General features: G+C 36.8%; 1 protein-coding gene across 1 annotated transcript in view; it reads right to left on the bottom strand.

The window, feature by feature from the left end:
- LOC117342381 (glutamate receptor-like) overlaps positions 1-15,195 on the bottom strand; it is a 28,758-nt gene extending 13,563 nt beyond the window's left edge. Inside the window, exons 1-7 of the mRNA XM_033904533.1 lie at positions 14,751-15,195; positions 5,712-5,855; positions 3,147-3,500; positions 2,397-2,587; positions 1,425-1,604; positions 1,068-1,184; positions 625-801 (exon numbers count right to left, since the gene is read on the bottom strand). Coding sequence (XP_033760424.1) covers positions 625-801; positions 1,068-1,184; positions 1,425-1,604; positions 2,397-2,587; positions 3,147-3,500; positions 5,712-5,855; positions 14,751-14,871 — 1,284 coding nt within the window. The 5' untranslated portion in view covers positions 14,872-15,195. The remainder of the gene's footprint in view (positions 1-624; positions 802-1,067; positions 1,185-1,424; positions 1,605-2,396; positions 2,588-3,146; positions 3,501-5,711; positions 5,856-14,750) is intronic.
- Positions 15,196-15,522: the final 327 nt, after the last annotated feature.

Below are 15,522 nucleotides of genomic sequence, written 5' to 3'. Positions count from 1 at the left end.
TTTGAAAGCGAGTTCAATTTATCAACCGAAACGCAAATAATATATCATGATTGCAGCCTGTTTACGAATAAGTTGAAGTTTGTGGTGTATTTTCCGAGAAATTCCTGCAGAATGAAGACTAAATTATTTCGTCGCACGCACGAGAGGCCGTCCTTAAAACCAAACCTTAGAGAACCGATTTTTTTAAATACATTACAATAGTTCTTAAACCTATTTGCAAGTCGATTTGTTGTCGATTATATGTTTTGAATTGACAACTAGTAATTTCTATTGATACCGAAAGGTGTAGTTTCTAACGAGAGTAGAGCGTAAAGATGAAATCCAACAAACTGAATATGTGATGTCGCTCTTGACACCACTTTACTTTTGGTCTAAATTGAATGTTTACCTCAATGTTGAAGGCCATGAATGGGTTGTGTCAACCTATCAAAACAATCAGCAATTCTGTACTGACTGTTTGACGTTCATCTATTAACTGGAGGTAACTGGAGATACATTGCGTTATACAATCACCCATGTGTCATCATCCTCCCTGAATATTTTGTACACGCTATACATATTTTTTAATTTGATGACTATTTGGAGGTAAGACAGGCACAAGCTTCAAACATACATTTTACCCACCTCCAGAGTAGACACCGCAAATTTGCGCCGATTGAATCCAAACCCCGTATTGGGAAATATCACCGCGTGAAAGGCAGTCTTCCCCGTTGTATCCACATACCCCACGTGACTCCAGCCACGCCCTTCGACCGTGAACATTAGCGTCTGTACGGGTGACCAGTGACATATCTGCAACTCCTGAAATAAAAAAAGTAAGTGCTGTATATCCTCAGCATGATCTTTACCTATAAAAGCTGGTGTACTTATTTGTTAAAGCAATGATCATATAGGTTCTTAACTTTTATGTTGCTGGAGATTGGGCGTAAAAAGTACCTGCTGTCAGCATTGTATGATTCCTAAGTGACAACTATATTCTTTATCTCCTCTGAACAACTGATTTCTTTGTACTGAAATGCATGCATCTGATTTACTTGCCATAACGATATAATCAGTATATTACTTACCGAGTATATAAATTCCAGGATCAAGTCATTCATCTCAGATTTATTCATTTCTGTCATTGTGATATTTGAACCGATGTTAAATAGAGCTTTTCGTACAAGCTGGTGCACATCTGTTGTCTGTAAAACAGAAGGAAGCTCACAGATCACCTAATAACAATATTCAGAGATGATGTACTGATACCTGAACTTAACAACCCTGAACCTCAAATTTATAGTACTTATATTTATCTTCCTTTATAATTATGTGAAGTTGGATAGAACCCGTCAAGAAATCTCACTTTTCATTGTCAAGTTTTAATACGGGCTCAGTGTGAAGGAAGGTTGTGCAAATGAAGTATTTTTTTTGCAAAACCTTACCCCATTGTCTTTCTTGCTAACGAAGAATGTCGGAAGGAGAATAACAGCCACGTTGTCAATATTCACTGTGTATTCCTGTATTTTCCCCATGTCATTGTTGTCCGTGAGAAGAAAAACCAGCCATAGCGAACGAATACTCAAGGACGACTTCCTGTAATTGTTCCTGACATACTGGCCTGCCTACGAAAAAATGATTTTCGACAATAAAACTGGTATAGAAACCAATCTAATTAAAATATAGATGCCCATTCTCACAACGTTACATGAACGATGTGACGAATGGGCGAAATCGATGACATCGAAAAAATGACAATTCTACCTGAAATTGAAATTGAGATTTGGTTTGGTTTGGTTTGGTTTATTTTGTTTAACGTCCTATCAACAGCCAAGGTCATTTAAGGACGGCCTCCCGTGCGTGCGACATGTATGCGTGTGGTGAGTGCCTGTGTGTGTTTTGGGAGGCTTCGGTATGTTCGTGTTAAGTCTCCTTGTGATAGGCCAGAACTTTTGCCGATTTATAGTGCTACCTCACTGAAGCATACTGCCGAAGACACCCAGCAGGACACCTCACCCGGTCACATAGCAATGGTCACCAGAACGTGACACCAAATGCGATGTCGCTAGATGTTCATGTAACGTAATGATAATGACCATCTGAATGTTAATAAGATTGTATAGAAACATACAAATAGCAAAGAACACAGTCATATTTCAGCCATTTTTACTTCATTTTAACAAGCAAAGTGTATCCGTTAAATACAAACATATTTTAAGTTTTTAATCGTTGGGGTAGAGATTCGTTTGGTTTTGGAATTTATAGTGCTACCTAACTGAAGTATAAGGATCGTGCAATTGGACAACATATATTATCCATACTTCAACCAATCTTAAAGTTTAATGTAAATCAAACTCAGGACTAAAACAATACCCTTGAAAAAATAGCGACGGATACTTGTGGCTAAACGTACTTACTGTGAACAACACTTTCTCGACAGATTTGGTGTGACCAATGACGGTAATGTTGATTTTCTCGTAATCCTGTGATTCATCAAATGTCTGTAGCAATTGGTGAATCTGATCTTTATCCATACTGCTAACATCGTAGGTAACCAAAAAACGTCCCTCGTATGATAATATCTGGATGATTCTATCGACGTAAAACTCTAGTAAAGCAAACAATATCAATTTAAATCAATCTGATATCATTTTGAGTTACTCTCGCTTCATAGAAACACTTATTGCTTTTTCTAAGGAGAAAATATCTCATAATCTGAAAATCAGTTTTTAATCGTGTTTTTGACTCATCTTCTACGCACTCCAAATGATGAAAAATATCAGCTTATATGTTTGTGTTACCAAAACATGAGTAATTGTAAACATGCGTGATTTGTGACAAATCCCTAATGCCGATTCGTTCTATGTTTGGCAATATTCTATGATTTCCAGGTGCGTTTTATACAAAATACAGCTGTGATATGGTTAAATAACAGCAATATTCAATGTAAATATGTAATCCATTATAACTGCTTCTTATACAATTTCGTTTCGTGAGTTTAAGTTGTACAAATCCCCGTGCTATTTATTGTGAACGGTTTGGTCTTCATTAAAATAAGTGTATTCTTTAATTATTTATTTTTTGCAAATAACTAAATACTGGGTCAACATCATATTTGAATACACCCAAATAATAAAACAAATATAGACATGATCACCGAATCATACCAATTGTTTTCTCATACAGGATTATTTGTTCTGTCCAGCGGAGATGATGAAGTACGGAGATGATATTTGAATCCAGGTAAGAAAGACTGAAGTTGCTATGGGTCGTAGACAGGCGATCTACACTAAAAAGTGGAGGTAAACATTCCTCATTTTGTTTAGTTGTTTCCGGAGGCGAGAAAGATGATCGGCAGTTGTTGTCACTATCAACATCACCGACTAAGTTTGTATTTACTCTTCCGCCCAGGGCTAAAACTGGGATATCTTCGTTAACAATTTCTTTTGGCAAACCACCAATATATTGCAAGTCATATGCGAGTAAAATTGCATCCATTCCACTGTGTCGGAGTTCCATTACTATAAAAGAAATAAAATGATACGATACAATCATGCTCTTAATTTGTTCTGCTTGGCTTCCATTCCTAACCATAATACAACATCTAGTCCTTAAACAGCCCAGCAAGCTTTATTGTTTGTCTTCGATAACAAAATAACAAAAGGCGTAATGGTTGTAAACTTAAAACATTTTTAAACAAGAGGTCAACAGGGCATGTATCGCTCACTTGACTTGATTTGATCAAACGTCAAAATAATGTTCATGTTTAGTTTATTATATCTATGGTTATGGGGTGGGGATCGCAACCGTTTCAAAAATACAACCAAGAAACGTATTCCCAAGCGGCAGGGAAATACCCAAGGACTTATTTTATCATCAATTTTGTGTGTATCTCTTGATGCTTTATACGGCTAAAGGGTGGGGATCTCATCAGTTTCAAAGATATATCGAAGAAACTTAAGTCCCTAGGGATTGGAACAGATCCGAAGACCTACATTTGTCACAAGATTATGTTTATTTCTTGAAGCTAAGCAATGCTAAATATGGTTATTGGGTGAAGAATTTACCTCAATATCTGCTATTTGGCCGACCCCTCCGGCCCTCTGGGAGGTACACACTCCGTTTACACAACATTAAATCTCATTTGTCCAATAGTGCTCCAGACTGTTCATAAAAACCCATTCAGTCTTTCAGGACTAGTAGCAATCTAAAGGCTTAATCTGCATTTCCCGTATTGGGCCCTGCACAATTTACTCATACTCTATTCCCATTCTCCCAAGGATGTTCTTGAACAAGTTTGGTTCAAATCCATTGAAAACTATATTACAAGTAACGATTTAAAGGACTATCCTCTATTTCCGTTTCCAAAAGTGGTACGCCCGTTAAATGTGACGGGACTATTTAGGTATGGCGTTGTCCGGCCGTGTGCCCAGGGTAAACTTTTGTCCGTCAGACACACTCCTACATTTTTCGAGCGATCTCTTTCAAGCTTGATTTACATTATGGTCACGTTATGAAGTTGCCTCCTCGAAAAGATTTTTGTGTTCTCCAATAAATTTTGCACAAGTTATTGCCCTTTGTTTATTTTGTTTTGATTTTTTTTCCGGATACTTTCTTGACCAATATTAGGCAATCGACGGACTTTATTTTTCCGCTATGTGTTACTCTTGTTTATATTGTTATACCGCATAACAAAGTTAAGGGATGGAGTGTTTTACTGGAATATTCTGCACCACGTAGTCACCGCGGTTTATGGATGGATGTCAGCAAAACTTTGCACAAGTTATTCATGACATTTTTTGTGTCTCCTTGGACGCACATTGTTCATTTTTTATCAGATTTAGGACGCTTGATACAACTAAGTGATATATTTTGTAAAGACTACATCCCCAAACATAGTTAGCCTATTTTAATGAAACAAAATAATGTTAGGGAAGATAAGCACGTTTAATCTTGCATGAATTTAATTCAGACTTGGTCATGCAGTGAAACTTATTAATGGCTTTTATCTAGCAGGCTTCCAGAACCGTTGATATGCAAGTCTAATTGAGAATTCTGATCAGTTAAAATATAAATGTTGACAAATAAAGCTGAGCTGGCACTAGGTTGTAAGGGATTTTGTGTAAATGTACTTACGTTTTATTGTAATGGTATCTAGGTCACCATACGTAGGTTATAAGTATTCGCTATAAAAGAGCTAGCGTGCAAACAAATACGGCGTAGGGTTCGTCGGAGGTAAACATTTCTTTTTATACAATTTATCAATAAAAAGGCCTTGACATTTGATGTGGCAAGTTATGATGAAGGGATATTTTTTAAGGTCACAAGGGATAAAATGCGTCGATATCATAATAAAATCAATGACCAAGTGACCCAGAAACTTGATTATCGGCCTTTAGCATACTGGGATGAAGGCCTAAAAGTTTGTTAAACGAGCTGATCTTGACCTACCGTATCAAAAATAAAATGATTTTGTCATATCTAAGCAAAAGCTGAATGCTTTGTAATGATTGGCCAGGAATATGCTGAATAGCTACGAAACATTGTTGAAATGAATACATATACTCTCATAACGACATTTGGAGTTATTCCTTTTTTGCCAATAATGCGCTTGTAGCAGATGAGCAATCAAACCCATTGGGCCTCTTCTTAATGGGAATAATGTATTTTAGTTCACAAATTTGGGTATAAAGCCTACATTAAGTATTTTACTCTCACCTCTTTGTACTCACCTGTTCGTAAGAGCTGGTACGTATCTCTGCTGTCGAGATACGCCCAGTGAAGCTGCACAGCTAGAGACTCGTCCCAAACTGTGGTAGATGTCAGTGTCTGATTAGTAATAGCTTTGTTGCTCAGACAGCCATCCGCTATCACACCTATAAAGACGTAAAACCGAGATTTAAATTATTGTATATTTAATCAATTGAACAAACCTCAATGAGGAACCCATACCGAGCATAAATTCTTGTTTGTTCAAGAATATTTGAGTACTTTTACGTCTTTACTCTTTTGTCTTTAGTATGGTGATGTTTTATTTGCAATTTTTGTGGGTCAATTATTTATTTGTGTCGTTTTCCCTATTGACGAGTTTTTAAGAATTCAATAATAATTTACAGTGAGTTGATGCAGTTAATGTGCGTTTTGGCTGCCGTATGTTCGTGTTTGTCGCCTTGAGATAGCGCGGGCATGATATCGACTTCGATTGATGTCGTTACTGACTGCAGGTTAGTGTTACAATTGACTGAAGGTTGGTCCTATAATAGTCTGTCAGTAACACTGTAGTGAACACTAAAGAACACAATTTGTGGTCATACTGAATTACCAAACCTGTACATGGGAAGAAAAAATCATGAATATGTCTAGTGTGATTATAAATCGAATGTCAAAACGCGGTCATTTTGAACCTATTGATCAAATGCTACGCCATACATATATTAAGGTTATTAATTTGGTTTGGTTTATTTTGTTTAACGTCCTATTAACAGCTAAGGTCTTTTAAGGACGGCCTCCCGTGTGTTCGTGTTAAGTCTCCTTGTGGTAGGCCGGAATTTTTGCCGATTTATAGTGAAGTAAAGCATACTGCCGAAGACACCCAGCAGCACACCCCACCCGGTCACATTATACTGACAACGGGCGAGCCAGTCGTCCCACTCCAAATATGCTGAGCGCTAAGCAGGAGTAGCAACTACCATTTTTTAAGACTCTGGTATGTCTCGGCTAGGGGACAGAACCCTAAGCCTTCCTCACAGGGGCGAACGCTCAACTAAAGGCCAAAAGTGAGGCATTGTCAAGGGAGACATTAGGAAGAAGAAAGTTGTTAAGAAAGAGAAAAGATAAGATCCCAAATTTAGTCGCCTCATACGATCATGTAATGGGGGCAGCAGGGTCAGACATCAAACACTCTTAGTAGACTCTTAATAGATGGAAATCACATTTTTGACTTTTATTTGTTGGATTTGTATTGGAATTCATTCTGACTTTGTTAACATTATCAGCATGATATGACAGCTCGATGGTATGCACATGCTGGCCCTGACTGACCCCAAGTGGCTGATTGGCAGGGCTAAAAAGGGTCAATTAAAGTAACTTAAATACTTCAAAACTCAGGTGACCGTTAAGGCCTATGGTCCTCTTGGTTTTTTTTACATCCTTGATTTACACATTTTCATCTATTGAAAGAAGAATCAGATTGATGATAAAGTTAAATTAGGTCATCTGACCGGAAGTTAAACATAAATATTTGTCATCGTCTTTCGTCGGTATTATCTTAATTTCTACTTTACACTTACATATCGCAGCCTTCCAAAACACACATACGCAACAATAACACGCACGGAAGGCCGTCCTTGAATGACCTAAGCTGTTGATAGGGCGTAAACAATAATTAACCAAACTCAAATTCATAAACTTTATATAAAGTCGTCGTATCCTGCTTTTAATTACAGGCCGGAATTACTTTAAAAGAGAAAGTCAATAAAGCTGCTAGGCAGCATCTTACCTGTTGCAAAACGACATTAGACTGTTATATTCAAATTTTGAAACATGAATAACGAGCCTGATTAAATTGAACTTGCCGATCAATGCCTTAACCGGTAAACAATCTGCGCGATATTTTGAACGTAAAGCAAATCGTCGCGAGAAAGCTGTCATCTTGCGTTGCGCAATGGTATACATATCACTACAGTAATATTTCACGAAAGGAAGGTCTCGAAACGGTAAAACCTTTACTGTCAACAACCTGTCAAGGACATCACAAAGCCTACTCCAGGGCCTGCCCTGCCTTACGTAAGGTTTGGTTTGGTTTAATTTGTTTAACGTCTTATTTACAGCTAAGGTAATTTAAGGACGGCCAGTTTAGGTTTAAGTTGGATAGGACATAGTGATAGACATTAAAGATCTATATTAATAGGATTTTCTCCATATGATTATAAAAAAGCAGATTGTGATAATAATTTTGATAGCATCACATATAAGTAGAGTGTAGGAAAACTTTGGTAGCAGACCAAATCACCTCTTTCAGATGACAAAGTACAATGTAACTTACATCGTCACTTTCTGTTAGTACACAACTAAAAAAATAAGACCCGTGTCAATATTTCCCTGTAGAGCAGGGGACTGAGGAAGGCCCACTCAGGCGTGAAGTTGTGTTACCTGGGCAAACCGAAACAAAAGCCACGGAGAGTAAGGACTACACTTTTGTTTAGTAATTGAAGTGCCATTTTAAGGGGTGTAACTTAATATTAATTTTCATATGCTTTAGGAGTTTTGTATTATATCATGAAATAAAATAATACTGTAAATTAAAAAAAAAATAGTTGAAACTTTAGAATTATATTTCTGTTGTATTATTAATTGAACTGAGTAAATGGAATCTGGAGTTAATTATCATTACAAAAATAATTGAGTGTTTATATAATTCGTTTGATCCTAAAACGTGGAAGAATGGAGAACAAACCCTCTTTAACAGGCTCTCAGTGTAGGCTGTTGATTAATAAAAAGTGAGGATGTATCATATGTCTATATGACAATACCTGCTAGATAGGTTTAGGTTTATTTTGATTAACGTCCTATTAACAGCTAAGGTCATTTAAGGACGGCCTCCCGTGCGTGCGACATGCATGCGTGCGGTGAGTGCGTATGTGTGTTTTGGGAGGCTGCGGTATGTTCGTGTTAAGTCTCCTTGTGATAGGCCGGAACTTTTGCCGATTTATAGTGCTACCTCACTGAAGCATACTGCCGAACACACCCAGCAGCACACCACTGCTAGATATCTTCTATATCTATTTCATGTCTATAATCCAACTCTTAACTCACATGTTTCTCTAACTGTATATCAAAAATGAATATGTATAAACGGAATGCAAACACTTTAAATATTACTATCAATAATGAATAGCCTATTACTAATCATGCATGTTTTTTACAGGTACTGATGCAAAATAAACAAAATATCAAAATCAAAAATGAACATGAACACTTCAACTTTGAATCTTGAAAATAATAAGTTACTGCCGAATGTCACTTTCGAGGAAATGAACCTGGCGGTACCCTGTAATCTTGCAGCAATTATGTATCTTTTTTTCACATAATCATATAACGATTAACTACTATTATATTAACTTTATGTATATATTATAAAGTTATATTTCAAGCTATGAACTATCTTTCTTATGTCCTTTTCAAGTTAGAGTTTTCCCCACTTGTGCTAGGTTCTTTGATCTTGTTTCCTTGTGGTTTGATCGTGACCAATGTTGATTTTTCTTTATCTAACTGACGTTGCTTACAACGTCCTTCCTCCAACTCTTTCAAAGCTTCAGTGTTTTTAGTAGATGCTGTCTCAATCATCATATGAGCAAGTGCTATAGCCTTTCTGTCCGGAGTTTTTTCTTTCATAGCACCATCAAGCTTTTCTTTGCCTTCCTTCGTCAAGTCATTTGCTGCATCTACCTTTCCTTTTGAAACTGTAGTTTGCTGCTGCAACCTGTGCAGCCCAAACACCCTCAGCCTTTAAAACTTCATCTCCAAACACACTGATTTTGAGGACAGATTCAGATGGTGGCGCAGATGTGGATGGTTTACCACTGTCACTGCTATCAGGATCCTTTTTACCGAATACAAGTTTGGTTTGGGATTTGTCTATGGCTGGGTTAACAAGATTCTTATGGACTTTACCCCTCGCATGTTGTCAAATTTGCTGTCTTCCTGAATTATCACACATTATACAGTATCAGAGTCACAAAACCGACAGTAAGCATGGTAATCATCCTTTCCTCTTCTACACCATTCTCTAAGAGTTAGTCCATTGCAATTAACACCAGATTTATATACTTACCAACAATAACAGTAACTACTTTAATGAATGGTATTTTAATCAAGGCAGTTACCAGAATATATATATATATATATTCTGTTGTTGGCTGTGACAAGTATATAAAGAATAAATATGTAACATAATAATGCATACCATGCATACCAGTGACAGTGTTAGTAAAAAACTGAATAACTCTTCAGACTGATCAGATTTGCAGCTGATTTCAATACATGTACACCAACAAGGACTCCATATAAGGAGTACAAATGAATGCAATTTAAGGACTGTGACATCAACCACTGAGTTATTGTGGCTACCTGTGGTCTAACTGATCATAATCAGATATGAACCACCAATAAACTAGAATTGTCGCCAGGATGGCTGACTAATACCGCCGCAATCTGCAAGAAAGTGGTATGCACATCTACCCATGGTCATCTATATTTGTGTGAAGTTTCATTGAAATCGGCCCTTCGGTTTAGGAGGAGTTGTCCGGACAAACTTAAAGTTATGGTTCTTATCGGAAAACCTGTTTATAGTGGCCAGTTGTCATAGCAACCATAATTTTGAGAAAAATAAAGTGGCATGCACATCTACACATGATCATTAATATTTGTGTGAAGTTTCAGCGGAATTGGCCCATCGGTTTAGGAGGAGTTGTCCGGACAAAATGCGTCTACAGACAGACGGACAGACAACCTGATTCCAGTATACCCCCCCTTACTTCGTTGCGGGGGTATAATAAATACTTTTGTCACAGAAACAGTTTAACGTCATATTTAGGACTGCAATACACAATAGTTAACAAAACCGACTCAACAATGTAAAATGCATCGACAGAAGAAACATATGTTTTGATATAAAAAAACATGAACAAATGACCAAACATAAATCACATATACATCTGATTTATAATCAACTTTTCCACAGTACACAAAACTCTGTATGTATTGTAAACATGTATAAATTCACAAAATTTTACTTATTTTTTAAAATTTGTTTTCTTTAAACGGAAAAATATAGGAAATCATAGGAATTTTAAGAAAATATAGGAATGGTTAAATTTATAGGAAATGGACACCCTGGAATTCTTAAGCCCTACCTGCAAGGCAGTCTTGTGAAAATCAAATTACATCTTGATTTGGCATATCCGTCAGATCAGCATATTTTTAATTCAAATTGCATTATCACACCAGTAAGTATGTCCCTTTGCTTTCATTTTGAATGTTTTTTGCCTCTAACAATTTTTTTTATCATACCGCAGCCTCCCAAAACATTCGCACTCACTACACACATGCATATCGCAATCACTGGAGAACTGCCCTGCAGGTAGAGCGTAAGAATTGCATGATTGTATGGCAGTATGCTTCAGTGAGGTAGCACTATAAATCGGCAAAAGTTCTGGCCTATCACAAGGAGACTTAACACGAACATACCGCAGCCTCCCAAAACACACATACGCACTCACCACACGCAAAGTTTGAAATATGCTTTAAACAAATTGGCTAAGTTGTCCTCTTGTTTGGTTAATGGACATTATCTAAAATGCTGTTGTATGAATCGAACTTAGACTCGGACTTTAGCCTGTGTTTCCTTGAAGAAGGTGCTTGCTTTGAATTATCTTTCAGACTAAGAGGTCAAATGTCAATTGCAGTGTTTCTTTAAATTCAGTTAATGATGTATTTCGAACTCATTCTAACTTGTGCCTATTTGCTTGGATACATTAATGAAGCACAAGACAAAATATTATAACCAAGGTTTACCTAACAAAAACATATATTCAAGTGTTTAATGACCACGGGACAAAGACAGTGGCATTTTCGATACAGTTATATAAATACTTAATGCCGGTAACATTATAATAATTAGCATTCTGCTAACTTTATGAATATGATAATTGGCATTCGACACTAAATTGGGTCCCAAAGGAGACGTAACGGAGCCGATCCAATACAAAAACGATAAGTCAAGAGTGGCGTTATACAAAAGTCATGTTTTATTAGAAGAAATTACCATGAAATAACACTATAAGGCACACATAGCTATAAGGCTATAACGCTACTTTGGCCCTGATCAAGTAGCCCTTCAATTGCCTGACATGAGTGTTAATCAAATACGCTGAAAAGAAACGAGTACTAAGATCATGCATTTGACTGAACGTTTGATTTAACATACATAAACAAATCGGTATAATAGTATGCAATGAATTAGTTTCGTCCTAAGCATGTCAGAAAATGCACCACGGCTTTCGACCATTTATGACGTTACTAGATAAGATGTGACGCTTTGATTTAACCTAAATTGCATGAAGGAAGTTGTCGATTATGGGTGTCTTCGGCAATATTCGACCTTGGCTGCCAATAGGACGTAAAACAAATCAAACAAAACCAAACCAATTCAGTGAGGTAGCACTATAAATCGGCAAAAATTCCGGCCTATCACAAGGGACTCAACACACTCATGCATATCACATGCACGTGAGGCCGTCCTTATATGACCTTAGCTGTTGATAGGACGTTAAACAAATAAACCAAACCAAACAAAAGTGTCATCTATATAGGAGAATAATGCTGAATTTTAAAACCGAATAAATACCCACAAATTTGCACAAGACCAGTCAGAAAGTATACCAGCTAACCAGATTGATTTTTGTGTGCTATAGACACTTCGGGCATAACGGTATGGCTATTTTGTGCAATATATGCGATACATTTGAGCTTATTGTGTCCATCTATAATATGTATTATGCGCTTGTTTTGTTGAAAATTCACAAACAACTTAAGTTAAGTCGCACCATAGTGGTGATTTATAGGCTTGTAAAAATCACTTATATCACCGGATTTGCTATTTATTTAGATTATCCTTTAGCAGAATAAGCCGCCAGAAAAGTCGCATTATTGAACCATTTCAAGGGTCTCCGTGTAAACCTACACTTTTGCTTGTATGCCTTAGTAATGTCGATTCAATGTCGGTATTCTGTTGGTTTTGAAATGGTTCGTTGATTTGCACAGCCCCGATTTACACCGACTTTCTATGAAATAAACCGTAATACGATAAAGTATATATAACCCTAAAGGAATATTGTCGTTTCTTGTTGTTTGCATAATAAACCGTACAATTATCCGCCGTCTCAATAGAAACGACTGCCATAGATTTATTATTCTTCCCTTTGTACTCCACCTGTTCATTCGTTGATTTGGTAATACTTTGCTGTTTTGAGAACGTAAGGTACCGAACAAGAATAAATCATCGATGTAGTTAGCAGTCTGTATTGATTATAATATAGCTTCGGCAGAACTTATTTTCCATTAACAAAATACTTCTCAAGGGATGAAATATAATCAAATTAATAGCTTTCTCATTAGTAAAATAATTACCCTTTACTAAACTCCTGTTGTCACTGAACAGAATGCATAGGGTGTTGTTTAAGCCTTGTGTTGCATTGTTTAGTGCTTATCGACAATTGGTCATTAAAGACCAGACCAAACCAGAAGAACTAGAAGGAAGCTCACAAAGAGAAATGCATATTAAACTTGAACTAAAAAATCTTAAAATCATTTATATAAAACAAAATGGTAGCAAAACAAAAACAATAAAGTAGAGTTCTATTGCACGTCATTAATCACATATAAGAGATGCAGAAATTTGACGAATACACATTTTTATAGAGGTACCATTTAAAAAAATTCAGGATTTTTTTTAGAATCAGAACGATGACAAAAGGAAGGATATTCCTTTTGTAAATCCTTCCTTTTGTAGTCTCCTTGTGATAGGCCGGAAGTTTTGCCGATTTATAGTGCTATCTCACTGAAGCATACTGCCGAAGACACCCAGCAGCACACCCCACCCAGTCACATTATACTGACAACGGGCGAACCAGTCGTCCCACTCCAAATATGCTGAGCGCTAAGCAGGAGTAACAACTACCATTTTTAAAGACTCTAGTATGTCTACGATGATTGTTTTATGTGAGATAGCCTTTTTGGAATCGACATCAGACTCGAAGATAGATCACATCTTTCACACAGGGCAGCCCGCAAAGCGCTTGAATGGCAAGTAAGATTTGATTTTATCGAGAAAAAAAATTGCCTGACTTTGACTTTTAACTTTACGCTCTAATTATACTCAAAAGCCGATAACACTCAAACAACTCTATCTATCTATCTATCTATCTATCTATCATTATCTATTGTGTCAAATTACTAACGCTAAGGGCGGAATACTGGGCTATTTTTCAGCTATATCTGGTACAATGTCGTTCGGGAGCCGAACTTGCAGAGACATGAAAAAGCACAGAAAAGATCATTGCAGGAAAGTTGGAAACGTCGAAAAATTAATTGAAAATGTAAATTGGAATCTAAATTTCATGGCCGTGAAGCCAAACAGGCCAGCTAAACAAATTATCAACTTTGAGCTCTGCAGGGAAGGCCATCCTTAAATGACTATTGAACGATCTAAAAGCTGTTGGTCTGTACTGTAGCCACATAACTCATTTTGATATATATATACGTGTGTACCAATATATTTTCCATTTGTTTGATGTTTCGATTCATACCAAACTTACTAGCAGTATGCTTCATTGAGGTGGCACTATAAATTACTAGCGTGTTAGCACACCATATCCGTGCAGAAGTAGGGACAGAATATGCTCTATAATTCGCTACGTGACTCAAGAGGCAAATGATGGGCTTTATGAATGTAATAACTAACTTACCACAGGCTCTCACATTACATTGAAAATAGTGCAAGAGCATTTGGATAACCGTCGATGAATAAATACCTTTATCATTTCCTTACAGAATAACGAACGTAATAACCGTATAAATAAGACTCGCTTTTAGCCCTACTCCACTGCCCCAGTAAGACCATGCCTATACAAGTCCCACTCATAATTAAGTTGCATGTTTTATTATGTCTGCGGAAAACAGATTGATATCACTGGTTTTCGATATTTACTTACCAATGTCCAACAAGGTTGTTTGTTGCGTCGATAAGCAGACTTCGATGACCAATATAAGTTTAAACTTGAGAATGACGCCAGTCACAGAGACTCTTGGATATTCCATGGTAATAGTAAACATGTAATGTACACTTGTATGTTAATCCCGAAATCCCTGACGATAAGTACAGTCCAAAGTTAAGCAATAGAACACTGACTCCGTTGTTATCATTCCATATCCACAACACAGAATAGGAATTGAGGTAGCATACAGAACGACAATTAACCCGTTCGATGAAAATGATTTGAACACAAATTTTTGTTTCAAATGTCTGCAGATCCGTTCTTTAGTAATAAGTTATTATTGAAAATTACAGAGCCGTCAATCAGTCTGTATAAGTAATTCACAGCTGATTTTGTACGTGGGAATATCCTATCTGTGAAAGCGACACCGTTGGTTTGTTTAACCCAAATAACTATATGTAGCGCTTGGCTTCATTAGCAGGTAGATCATATCATTAACTCCAGCATATGTTATCGACTGGTTTTCTGTCGTCATTCAATAATGTAAAGGTAAACCTCCCAATGGACTGACATTTCTTCGGAAATTGACCGGTGACATGAACGGATCCAACATAACACGCTAGGAGCGTTTGGGATTAGTTTATTAGATTACGAGTTACCGATAACTAGGTGTTTATTTTGATATGCGAGCATTTACATTGAACATTGAACTATCCGAATGCCACGGCAGATTGACTCCGATCAGCATTGCCCGATTAGATATCAAATT

The sequence above is a fragment of the Pecten maximus genome, chromosome 14 (genome assembly GCF_902652985.1).
Source record: "Pecten maximus chromosome 14, xPecMax1.1, whole genome shotgun sequence".
Taxonomy (NCBI): domain Eukaryota; kingdom Metazoa; phylum Mollusca; class Bivalvia; order Pectinida; family Pectinidae; genus Pecten; species Pecten maximus.
This window is presented reverse-complemented; position numbering and strand designations above follow the sequence as displayed.